This window comes from Drosophila serrata, unplaced genomic scaffold (genome assembly GCF_035046125.1).
Source record: "Drosophila serrata isolate PLE 108 unplaced genomic scaffold, ASM3504612v1 contig_275, whole genome shotgun sequence".
NCBI classification, from domain to species: domain Eukaryota; kingdom Metazoa; phylum Arthropoda; class Insecta; order Diptera; family Drosophilidae; genus Drosophila; species Drosophila serrata.
Window position 1 is genome coordinate 213,604 of NW_028257173.1, and position 12,812 is coordinate 226,415.

The following is a 12,812-nucleotide window of genomic DNA, read 5'->3' on the forward strand; positions in this document are numbered from 1 at the left end:
TCTGAAAGCTCAAAGCTTTGAGCTTAAAGCTCCGTTATGTGAGCTTTGAGCTTAAAGCACAGCTTTAAGCTTAAAGTAGAGCTTAGAGAGGTTTGCATGAAAAGAAAAAGCTTGTACCAAAATTAATTCACCTTCTGCTGCTTTCTGTTCGCCTGGTACTTCACATCGAGAAATTAATGAATTTGTATTGAAAATGGCCAGATTTGAAGTTGAAGGAAAAGAGCTATCGCGTTCGTTTCTTTTGTGTTTTTTCCTGGAATTCTTGTAGAGGCAAAATTCAAACTACTAAAAACGCTTCGATATTATCCAATATACAATAGAATGGTGTTATTTTAATATCCACAATATTCATGAGTGATCGTTCTTGGGCGATTATTTTATACATCAAGAGATAACAAATTTTGTGTGTTGTTTCGAGGAATGAAATTCATTACAAACTGTTTTGGCTTACGGACTAATTAATTAAACTAAAATATGCGACAAGTATACACATACGTTACAGATAAGAGCATATAAGATATATTTTTGGTAAGTTGGGACGTCTAGGGCCGTCTGTAGCGTTCAAGGAATGTCGGGGGTTGCTGACAACTCTCCACTATGGTGCACACGAAGCGTTAGGGTGTAATCCAGCATCAGCCATTTAACTGCCCGGAATCGCAGCGACTGTAGACTTAATTTGGACCACAGTCCACAGGCGCTGCAAGACAGCAGTTCGGCAGATCCGGTCTCCTGAAGCTGTGCGTAACTGGGATGGGGTGGAGCGATTCCTTGCGGCTCAACAACAACGTAAATTCATTCACTAAATATGCTAACTAGTTGTCGATGTGTGCGCTCGAGTATTGGATGCGATGTGTGATGATTAGGGGGCGTGCTCTGGGCCACATCCACAATTCTTATGCTATATCTTCCTCTGCCTTAGCCTAGTTGAACAGACGCTTCAGTATGCTCTGGATGGTCTTTAGGGACTGATCCTCGATGAGGAAGGTGCGATGGTTGCCCTCAACGGTGTGAACTTCCACGGGCTTTGTGCAGACCTGGTAATATATGAGAAATTCAATTAATATTTGGATTGATTTCTAGTTGTCTCATTCGAACGTACCTCCTTGAGACGATAGTCCTTGTCCAGCTTGGCAGAGTTATCTGTGGGCTTGACCAGGGTCACGTTGGACTTGAGCTTCAGCGTGGGCTTGTAGCTGTCGGCCAGTTCCAGTTTCTTGTAGAACAGCTTGGCGGACTTCTTGATCTGTATAATTTAAATAATTAATAATAACGTTTTCCTTTTTTTTAAGTCTGTTAGCAAGGTATTACCGTCTCCACGGGTTGTGTGATCTCATTGCTCATCAGCTCAGCGAACCTCTCAAGTTTCTCCTCCCACGTGGGGATCACCAGTAGCAGTCGCACCAGCTGCAATAAGAAAAATGAAATCATAAGTAACCTATAAAACTGACTCCATAGCTTCGCTCATCCTTACCGCTTTGTAATCGATGTTGGCCAGAACGATGCCAAAGTAGGCAAGGCCGTAGCTCTGGTTGTTGTTATCATCGTCGGCCGTGTACCGCTGCTTGAAGCTGCTCGTGTACCAGTTGACATAAGTGGGTGCTCCGTCCAACATGATCACATTCGCCACCTCGTTTGTCTCCTCCAGAATGGCGGCCATCACGTAGGTGAGCAGGCAGCCGAAGGAGTAACCAGCTAGCTTGTAGGGACCCTTGGGCTGAACGGTGCGCAGTTGCTTGATGAAGAACCTGGCGGCCGAGTCGACGGAGTCGTAGGGCACGGCATCCGTGAACTGGAGACCATACGCAGGCACCTCTAATCGTTTGGCCAGCGGCTCCAAAGCGGACGCAAATCCTTCGATCGGGGAAATGAAAAAGATGGGGCTCTGTTTGCTGGTAGCCGGCGCATTCGTTTCCAGGCGGACGATGGCCTCGGTGGGTATGAGGGCGGTGGTGAAGACGACCTGGGTGCCATCACCCAGCGGACTGGCCGTGCGCGATGACGAACCCGTTGTGAGGCTCACCTCGGTAGGCTTAGCTCCGGCAGGGGCTCCGGCAGCAGCTGCAGCCGCAGGGGCGGCTGGCTTGGCATCCGCTCCTCCATCCATCGCCTTGAGGGCTCCGAAGGTGAGCTGCCGAATCTCCTGGGCGGACATGACAATGTCAAAGTTGCGTTCCAGCGTCTGCTTGATCTCGGCGCTCATCAGGGAGTCCATGCCGAGGTCAGCCAGCGACGCAGCATCCTGGATATTCTTGGTGTCCCGCAGGCCAAGGATGTTGGCAATGGTGGCAATTAGGCTGACACCCGCCGACTGGTCCGACTTGCGCTTCTCGGCCACCACCATGGAGGCAACCACTGGGTGCGGCTGCTGCAGGAAGAGGTCGATGGTCTGCAGGCAAGAGGGCATCCTCTGGGGCAGAGTGCCTCCGATTACGGTATCGTTGTCGCCGAGATTCTCCAGCACCAGACCCGTGTCACCGATGGCTCCCCACTGGATGGCGGTGCCAGGGAATCCACTCACCTGGCGCTGCTCACAAATTCGCTCCATGGCGGAGTTGGCCAATCCGTAGTTGGTCTGGCCAATATTGCCGCGACCGCACGACACGCTCGAGAAGCAGATGAAGTAGTCCAGCTCCGTGCAGATGGTGCGGGAGTACTGATCCAGGAACTTGGTGGCCGTCACCTTCGGGTCCGCCACAGTCTTGAAGTCCTTGGCAGTCTGATCTTCGATCAGAGCGTCGCGCAGTACAGCCGCCAAGTTGAAGATGCCTCCGACCAGGGCCAGCTTGTTACTGTTCTCTAGCAGCTTCTTGGCTCCCGCGGCGGTGGTCACATCGCTGGTATCGATCACCACCTTGACGCCACGCTCCTGCCAGCGACGGATCATCAGTCCCTGGTAGCCGGTCTTCACGCCGGAACGCGAGGTAAGCACAATGTGGCGGGCTCCGCGAGTCACCAACCAGTTGGTCAGCTCCAAACCGAATCCGCCGAGACCTCCGACCAGGATGTAGCTCTTCTCCGGATGCATGTAGGTGCGTGGAATGGCGTTGATGAGGCGCGACTTGGGTTTGACTGCGCTCTTGCTTGCCTCCTCGTCGCGCACCTTGATCACCACCTTGCCGATGTGCTTGCCGGAGGCCATGAAGCGGAAGGCCTGCTCCACCTGCTGGTCGTTGAACACCGAAGTGGGTAGGGGCACAACGGCTCCGCTCTTGATGCCCTCGGCCACCAAGCTGACCACCTGGTTCTGCATCTCCTCCTCGCCCTCCATCACACTGTCGAGCAGGATGCCATGGAAGGAGGTGTTCTTGAGGAACACGGACATGCCCAGCGGGCTGTTGTTGCTCAAATCGAACTTGCCAATCTCCAGGAAGCGTCCATTCAGGCCCAAGCAGCGGATCGAGGCCTGCAGCTTCTCCTCAGACAGAGAATTCAGCACCAGATCCACACCGCGGCCCTTGGTCTCACGCATCACAAGCTGTTCGAAGGAGGTGTCACGGGAGTTGCCAATGTTCTGGGCCTGCAGCTTGGGGAACCGCTTCAGCAGGAACTCGCGCTTCTCCTTGCTTCCGACGGTGGTGAAGACGGTCAGTCCATGGGACAGAGCCACCGAGATGGCTGCCTGGCCCACTCCACCGGAGCCGGCGTGAATGAGGATCTTCTCACCCTTCTTCATCTGTCCGCGGACAACCAGAGCGTAGTAGACGGTGGAGTATACACAGGGAACCGTGGAGGCCTCCTCCATGGTCCACTTGTCGGGAATCTGCCACATCATGCGCTTGCTGGCCACACAGGTGGTGGCCAGAGACTTGGCCGGTACCATGGCCATCACACGACGACCCTGGGAGTCGCGTCCGGCAAACTCCAGACCCAGCACACAATCCTGCTCGGCCAGATCTCCGGGTAGGGCGTCGGCGGCCAGTTTGCCAGAGGTCAGCATCACATCACGGAAGTTAATGGGCGCATAGTAGACGGTGCAGGTCTCCAGGTTCTTGTCGGTGGTGACGCCGGTGTCGGTCTGGGCAGCCTCGATCCACTTGAGCGAGGCCAGATCACCCTTGACCAAAGCGTTGACGTAGGCATGCTCCACCTGCAGGGTGGCCTGCTGGGTCTCCAGTTTCAGGTGACGGAAGGTTCCCCAGGCTCCGTGCTTCAGCACATTCGAGATGAGGTCCTTCTCCAGCTGCTGACGATAGGTGGTCGACGTGAGCGAGAACTTCTCCGCCTTGGCGTCCTGCACGAACACAAGACGCGCCAGCTTGCCTCCATTCTCGTTCTTGATACAGGTCATCAGGCCAACGGCGCCAAAGAGTTCCTCTCCCTGGCACACCACATAGACGTACTGCTCCTCGGTCGTGGCAGTGGCCAGAGCTGCCTTCAGGTCATCTACCCAGTTGAAGTTCTGCTCAGTGGCCACAACCACTACGGATTTGCGGGTCTTCAGGTCCACAGCCTTGCGAGCGAGCACCAGGACGCGGGTGGCGCCCAGGCTCTGCTCCTGGATGGCAACAAAGCCAAACTTGGCCAGAAGAGCTTGACCCGTCTTGTTGTAGGTGGCCACCGTCTCCTCAAAGATCAGGAAGCCATTCTCGCGGATGCTGGCAATGGAGTTCTCCAGTGTCTTGGTGTCCGGGCGAGACAGGACATCGATGCCGAAGACGAAGTGACAGTTCTGCTCTACCGGCTCCTTCAGCACATCCTTGGACACGACGCGCACACCGGAATCCCCGAGAGCAGCGGTGATTGTCTCCTCGTTGTTATTTGAGGTGGCCACAGCCACGTCGCCAGTGAGCACAGGCTCACCCTCGATGATCTGCAGCAGGCGATTAGCAAGCAGCACATCAGGATTACGTCCATTGGCCAGCTCCACGCCCTTTAGCTTCACGGCTCCGCTGGAGTTTTCGATGATCAGTTGGATGGCCACATCCAAGGCATGCAGACGGGCCTTCTCCGAGTTCTCGTTCAAGTCAGTGGTGTTAATGTTCGGCACGAACTGGTAACGCTCCAAGGTAGGAGGCGCCTGGGTGCCAGGACGACGCTGGGCGAGATTGGCCTTCAGGCCGCGCAGCTCCACGCCACCGCTCTTGATCACGTTGATGTCGCTGTACCAGTGCACCGGCAGTCCGGTCTCCAACTGCTGCTCCTTGGTGAGGGCGTTGAGGAGCTCCAGGTGCTTGGCAGGATTGATCACTGCCTTCTCGATGCGTGTGGGCAGGTACAGCTCGCGCAGGTTCTTGCTCAGGATGCTGAACTGCAGCATGGTGTCCATGAAACTGATCCAGTTGTCCACCCACTGGAGCTTGCCGGCCGAGGCCACCGTGTCGGATCGAACGATGCCGCGGAAGATTCCGGCATAGTCGTAGCCACGCAGACGCAGCTCCTTGTACACATCGTTGGTGGCCAGCTCCTTGGCCAGAGTGCTGGCAGTTTGCGGCTCCAGGGGCAGCTCCTCGTTCTCAATAGATTCGGGAGTGGTAATCCTTCCGGAAACGGCCAGGCTGCCGCTCTCGCAGATCTCAAAGGCGCCGGTTCCATCGAAGAAGTTAATGCCGAACTTGACGACGGCGTTCTTGTTGAGAATGGTGGCTCGGTGGAACACTAGGTTCTGCATCACCACGGGCGTCTTGTGGAACTCACCGCCGCGCATCTTGGCATAGGTCTGCCAAGCGAGCGTCATGTAGCCAGTGGCTGGGAACAGGATCCTGCCGTCGATGGTGTGTCCCGCCAAGAAGGCGTCATCCTCCTTGGAAAGATCAACCTCGACGATGGTCTCGCCGGACGATGTCTCCTTGCCGAACTTGGCCACCAGCCACTTCTGACTGTGGTCCCAGCCCACCTTGGAGTTCAACATGGGGGTTCCACGTCCCACAGGATAGGTAGTTGGACGAACCAGGTTCAGGACCTGTGGCTGAGTGCCGGCGGCAAACAGCTTTCCCACGTTGGTGAGGAAGAACTCCACGTTGTTCTCGTGTCCGCGCTTCACCAGGCTCAGATTGGTGGCATCCGGTCCAAGGGCGCGCTTAAGGATTGCCTGCAGCAGGCCGTGGGGAGCGATCTCCACCGAAATGGCATTCTTGGGTACATGCTGGAGGGCTTCGTGGAAGAGCACTGGCGACAGCAGATTGTTTACATGATAGGCGGCCGACGACTGCTTGGCCACCGGCGTATTCCAGGCGGACTCCGGGATGCTGGTGCTGATCCAGCGGGCGGTACGGTTCTTGGCATTCGGGATAATCTTTTCCAGGCTCTTGCGTAGCTTGGGTCCCGCCTCGGCGATGTACTTGCTGTGGAAAGCGTAGCCCGATGAGTTTACGGCCTTGGCGAAGACACCCTCGGCATTCAGCTTGGTGACCAGAGCCTCGATCGAGGCCTCCGGGCCGGAGATGGTGCAGTTATCTTCGCTATTGTGGCACACCGGGAAGCAGTCGCTGGGCACCCTGTTGTGTGCATCCTCCCAGCTCAATCCCACGGCGGCCATCTTGCCCTTGGCCAGCTGTGTGTCCAGAATGCTCTTGCCTCGCCAGTAGGCGGCCAGCACAGTCTGCTCCGGGGTGAAGCAGCCATCGGCGTAGGCGCATCCCAGCTCTCCCACGGAGTGGCCCACAATGCCATCGGGATGGATGCCCAGTGAGCTGAGCAGATCCGTCAGAGCCACTTGCATGGCAGCAATTGAGATGAATGAGTTCAGGATGTTCTCGAAGCTCTTGTCGGTGGAGCGGGTGAGCACGTCGATGAGATCCACGCCCTCTGGCTTCAGGACATCGGCACAACGCTGGATGCTCTTGGTAAACGCCTCAATCTTCATCAGGTCCTTGGCCATGCTGGCCCACTGGCTGCCCATGCCAGAGTAGACGTACCAGATGGGGCGCTTCTCGTCAGAGTAGTCCAGGACTTCGCGCTGGAGGGTGCCCTTGCTGCTGACCACGCCGTAGCCTCGGAAGTAGTGCATCGGAATGGGCTTCGAGTGGATGTCATTGATCAGCTGCAGGTACTCATCATCGTCGGCATGGCTGGCAGCAGATTCCAATAGCTCCTCCACGGCCTCAAAGGTGCGACCGGAGGCCAGCACCACTTTGGGTGCTCCATCCTTGGGGGTCAGAGCCTTTGGCTTGGGGTTTGACTTGAGGATCACGTGGGCATTGGCGCCACCAAAGCCGAAGGAGTTCAGGCCAATAATGCCACCGTTCCAGGGCAGATTCTTGTCTACCACCTTGAGACGTCCGTCAAGCAATCCATACAGATCCGGATTCGGTTTGTTGTAGTGCAGATTTCCGGGAATAACGCCTTCTTCCATTGCAATCAAGATCTTGGCCACCGAGCAGACACCGGAGGCGGGCTCCGAGTGTCCCATGTTGGACTTGACCGAGCCAATCAACAGTGGGCTGGAGCGGTTCTTGCAGAAGAAATCGGTGATGGAGTTGACTTCCTGGGGATCGCCCACTTTGGTGCCAGTGCCGTGGGCCTCCACGTACACCACTTCGTTGGGATTCAGGCCAATCTCCTCATACGTCTCGCGAATCAATCGGTTCTGCATCTTGCCAATGGGATAAGTGATGCCCTGCTCCTTAAAGCCGTCCGTGTTGGTGCGCACATTGAGGATGGAGGCATATACACGCCTGGCGGCGGAGGTGCGCTGCAGGAGCAGCACCACACAACCGTCAGAGCGAACATATCCGTTGCCAGACTCATCGAAGGCCTTGCAGCTGCCGTCCTGGCTCAACATGTTCAGCCTCTTGAACTGCAGCGACATGGTGGGCTTGAGAATCAAACCTGCGCCAGCGACCAATGCATTGTCGATCTTTCCCTGACGCATGTCGGAGAAGGCCTGTTCCAAAGCATACAAGGAGCTGGAACAAGCGGTGTCGATGCTGTAGCTGGGGCCCTTGAAGTCGAAGGTGAACGAGATGCGGTTAGCGAACATGGCGCGGGCGCAACCCGTCAACCCATAGCCGTTCACGCGGTCCGGATCGCTGCACCAGTGCTGCTCCGTCTCCGAGGTGGACACACCGATGTAGACACCAGTGCGTGATCCACGCAAATCGCTGGGATTCAGGCCAGCATCAATAATAGCCTCGTGAGTCAATTCGAGCAGCATACGCAGTAGTGGATCCATGCATTCCGCTTGCTTCTGGTGAACACCAAAGAACTGCTGGTCAAAGTTCTCCAGATCGCTATCCTTGAGCTTGCCAATCCTATCGGGCAATCCGTAGAGACCTGGAAACGGTAAGGTAATGCTAATCGGGAACTCTACTCATTTAAAAACTCGATCTTACCTTTCTCCCAGCGCCTGGGATCATCGTTGACCATGTCGACGCCGTTGAAAAGGTTCTGCTTGAATTCCTCAATGCTGGAGCTCTCCGGCAGACGGCCGGAGAAGCCGGTGATGGCGATCTCATCGTTAAGGTGCTGCTGCGGGCGCGGCGCATAGCCACCACCACCCAGGTCCAATTGGGGGGCGGCACGCTGTGCGGGCTCCGCGGTGATCACTTCCTCGGCAAATCGGGCGGGCATCTTGTTGGAGTTGGAGTTGGTGCGGGAATGGGAATGGGAGTTTAGGTGGATGTGGTGGCTGTCGTCCGGTGCAGAGTGCGGAGTGGAGGAGGAGGTGCTCGGTGTTAGCTGCGCGTCTGGCTCCTGGAAGGCGTCAGGTTGCTGCGAATTCTGTTGCTGCTTGTTGCGACGGCGACGACGGCGACGGTTGGCACGGGCACTTTTCCCGTTTTGCTGCTGGTTCGGGGAATGGTGAAGCTGCTGGCTGCAATCGTTAGGCTTGAATGCAACAGGTTGCGGTTGGGCCACGGCTTTCAACAGGTTTGGTTGCAAGGACTGCAATTTGATGGAAAAGATTTTGATTTTAGTAATTTTAAAATCTTTTAGAAATCATAGAGTCGCTAGAGTGCATTTTAATGCCCTAACAGAAACAAAAAGGAACATTTTAAACTAAGTTTCTTGTGGAGTTCTTGCACAATTTCAGTCTTCACAGTAGTGTCGCAAATATTGTGACCGCCTACACTGTTAGTGCTTACCGAAAGCTCGCTCTCTTCGATTGCCCGAAGCTTGTGCTCTTAAGAGCATATGCCGGTGGAATCCAGACAGACAGATGGGCAGCTGGGGCGAAGCGGCAGTGGAAAGTTAGTGTAGAAATTGCAAATCAGGTGATGCCGAGCCGGGCGGAGCTTTTGCCGCGCATATGCTGGGCGCGCGCCGGTTTTTGTTGTGGTTGTGGCGTGATGACGACCCGTTAGCCGCTCTAACAGCAACTTGTGGCAATGCGAGCTTAACAGTGCAACACAGCTTGTGTTAACATAGGCGGCTGCTACACACACACACACAGACACACAGGCACACACAGCTCTTGCCCAAACACAAGCTGCTTTCTTATTCGCCGAGAAACTCGTACGATGTGCAGAATGATTCAACAAAAGGAGGGAAAATAAAATAAGTGGAATTGGTTGGCACGGAGTGACGAAGTCGGTTAAAGCTGCAAAAAATCTAGGGAAGCCGAAAGCGTCGTTAGAAAGAGAGTCAGAACAAGAGCGGTCAGCAACAAAGCAGAAAGCGAAAAAGAACAGAACAAAAATACCAACAGAATACACAGAGAGAAAAATCTACTGAATTAAGTAAACAAATAAAACTGAAAACTATTTAGAGAGATTTTAGAGCTTAAGGAATTCATATTAATAAGGTTGAAACTTTTTTGCTTTTCCCTTTTGTTCGTGTTTTGTTTTCGGATATTTGTTTACAAACAACTTTATTGTTTTGATAAACCAACTGTTTATCTATTTATCACAAATTGCTTTCACTACGACAGAGGTTCCCCTCTAGGGAGACTAGTTTCTTCAAGTGTATTTTTGAGCTATCACCTAAATCGGCCGACTCGGGGAGCTTATCTTCTATTCGATCAAAAGGCCGTTGGCTTTACACGTCCATACAGGCACAGTCTGGGATTCTATGTTTATGTTTTGCTATTGCAATCGAAATAGGGGAGAAAGAGAGAGGCACAACCGGCATACAGGCACACATCCGACACACACACGCTGTGGACGCGTGTACCATTTGTTTGGCGAGATTAGGTGGCGTGATTCTCAAGTTCATTGAGGTATTAATTCCACTGCTCAGGAGATGCGCTATTCCACTGCTTCCTCATTCGGGGAATTGTCTGTAATCGGACCTTTCACATATCCTTTTACAGTCGTGGTTGCAGGAGCGTCATGGCTTATACCGATACCGATACCGATACCAAACGATCCATCTATACATTTATCATCAGGCCATATTGCCAAAGTTGCGTCATTGGAAAGGCAAACAAACACACACACATACACATAGAAATCAGCAAACATTAACCCGTCCTCCTCCCTTGTCGCTACAGGGCACGGGCACTTTACACTGTTTATTTATGCACTCGGTTCTATTTTCACAGTTATCGATTTAGGAGGGTCACCAAGTACACGTGTACGCGTCATCACCACCGCCCACTCTGGGCCAGTGACGACGCCAACACTTCAAGTTCATGGGCGAGGAGATAGGCCACAGTAGTGTGGATGCAAGACTGGGACATGGGGTGATTCCAAAAGAGGCGATAGCAGCGATAAGGCGCTGCCTACTCATACGACTGTGCACCTGGATCGGAAATGTTTGATCGCCGGTTGGACGCGTGTTCTTCAGGAAGCGCCATTATTGGCCGATAAAGATTAGCCAGACACTCGAAATTTTCCAATCACTCCTCGATTTGTGTTTTGGTTTTGTTGGGCGTGTGAGCTGTTTTTTATGGTTTTATTTTTGGGAGAGCTGCTTTATATGCAAAGTGATCGCGGACAGATAAGATACTTTCAACTACAATTAATTTAGTTTTTGTTTTTCTGTATTCCAAGAATTAGAATTAGATTTATAAATTAATTATATTATTGTTCTTATATTTACGCAGGTTTTGATTTTATAACTTTTTAAAGCTATTTAAAAATTATGACAAAAATTGTCAAAATGCTTGTTTACTTTGATTTGGTTACAAAGAAATTAAGTTAAGGCACGCAACCGGGAAATGCTTTGAAAATTTGATCATTTACTCAAATTGGTTAGATTATTAATTCAGAAACATGCAAATATGCAAACTAGATTTAGAAGTTAATTAGGCACAAAAAAATAAACTAACTCAATTTATTCATTATTAAAGGAAAATTGTATAGCTATTTATAATTTTCCATTTGAACTTTAATAAGCAAATATTCGAAAATAATTCAATTTTTAAGAATTTAATAGTTTATTTTTTATCAAACAAAAAAACTAACTAACTTCCTTATTTAAATTTGTCTTACATTTTTATTTTAAAAATTTATTTTCAGTTTGAAATGTATAAAGTTTTTGAAAACTTTTAAGAATTATAATTTTCTACCTTTATTTGTATAAATTATACAATCAAAACTCTTTACGCATACTTATTTACGTTCCCTGAAATTCTACCAAAAAATAGGAAAGCATTTTAGGTCATTTCAATAAACGTCACTTTCTAGCATCATCTAATGCGCATTTGAAAAAATTATTTCGTCTGTTATTTGGAGAAATCGAATCGAACTTTTGCTGCTTCAGGGAGACAGTTGGCACAATTGCCGAAAGGCGGAGGAAACCCTATAGGGAAGCCCCTCGTGGAGATCGCTCCTTGGCTCCTCGCCAGACAGACTCAACCCCTTCCCACCTCCGCTTGCCCAATTAGCGACCGCAGTAATTTGCGGTCTCCGGGAATAGTGGAATGTGGGGGAGGCGGATGTAACACTTTGGGGCTGGTTCAAGCCCAAAGGTCCTAAAGGTCACCAGCAGCCATGCACGGCAAGTGCTGAGCCCGAGCAAAGGCGAATTTCTGTGTAATTTATATTTTTAGCTGGCTTAGCGAACGATCAGATCACAATTTAATTTTTTTTTATCTAACCATTATTTTTCTCGATTGTCTATTTCACTATTTAGCTTCCACTTTCCAGGACGGTCTTCACCGAAGTATTCCCACTACTTCAAGTCCGGACTAATTTCGTTTTCATTTTCTGTCTCGTACATACACCACACATACACACACACACAAACGTTCTATTCCTGTGGCTGCCATGTTTTTTGTACATACCTAGAAATCAGGCGATTCCTCGACAGCTGTTTTGCGTAGCAACGGGCGTTGAAGGAGCGGCGCGGCGTGGGTAGCGGGTTCCTTGGGCAGTTGGTCCTCACTGACTTCCGAAACCGTTATAACCACTACGTAACTTAGCACTCTCAATATCCCAACAATTTTCACAGGCACTTTTCAAGCACTCTGTTTGGCTTAATGTTCTGCAAATACCGTTAGCTGTCGATTTTCTATTTTGCGCAAATTAATTTGCCACACACTTAGTATTTTTGAAAGCGGTAGCGTTTAAAAAATTCACAACGACGAGCTGCTGCGGCTGCTGCGACTGCGAACGGGAGATGCGAAATTATTAGTCTTGGAATCAGGTGAGCGCCGGCTTTTATATGTCGCCATCGGGCGTCGACGCCGGCAGAAAGCTTTGCGGCGCATGATGAAATAATATGAGGTGGTCTCGTCTGAACTGTTTGCTCTTGGAACTTTTTGCAGGCGAGACCACCTTATGCTTGTTTGATTATGACGGCGCAGAGCAAGAGCGAACAGCGGCGAGGGAGATGAAAGTTCCCGCTCTTTGCGCTCTTTAGCTTAACCTTTGCGAGGGTGTTTAGGGCTGTCTATATACGCTCTCAAAGAGTACTTAACATTTTGTTTTTTTTTTTGGTGGTTATGCTTACATCTAAAAACTTACCTTTGAACTTAAAACTATAAATAA

The 12,812-nt window shown here is 51.3% G+C and overlaps 1 protein-coding gene across 2 annotated transcripts; it reads right to left on the bottom strand.

Moving 5' to 3' along the window:
- Positions 1-302: 302 nt before the first annotated feature.
- On the bottom strand, positions 303-12,458 carry FASN1 (Fatty acid synthase 1). Of its 2 annotated transcripts, none has more exons than XM_086834895.1 (6): positions 12,107-12,458; positions 8,271-8,823; positions 1,472-8,211; positions 1,309-1,404; positions 1,100-1,243; positions 303-1,034 (listed from the first exon to the last, which is right to left on the bottom strand). In XM_086834895.1, the coding sequence occupies exons 2-6, from the start codon at positions 8,506-8,508 to the stop codon at positions 921-923; spliced, it is 7,332 nt and encodes a 2,443-aa protein (XP_086691021.1). In that variant the 5' UTR covers positions 8,509-8,823; positions 12,107-12,458; the 3' UTR covers positions 303-920. The 2 variants fall into 2 exon arrangements, with proteins under 2 accessions (XP_086691021.1, XP_086691022.1); XM_086834896.1 differs by lacking the exon at positions 12,107-12,458 and adding an exon at positions 9,024-11,987.
- Positions 12,459-12,812: the final 354 nt, after the last annotated feature.

Coding starts and splice junctions, on each gene's coding strand:
- FASN1 (XM_086834895.1), bottom strand. CDS start 8,508: ATGCCCGCCCGATTTGCCGAGGAAGTGATCACCGCGGAGCCCGCACAG. Junction 1,405..1,471: donor CCAACATCGATTACAAAGCG/GTAAGGATGAGC, acceptor TTCTTATTGCAG/CTGGTGCGACTGCTACTGGT. Junction 1,244..1,308: donor TCACACAACCCGTGGAGACG/GTAATACCTTGC, acceptor TAAATTATACAG/ATCAAGAAGTCCGCCAAGCT.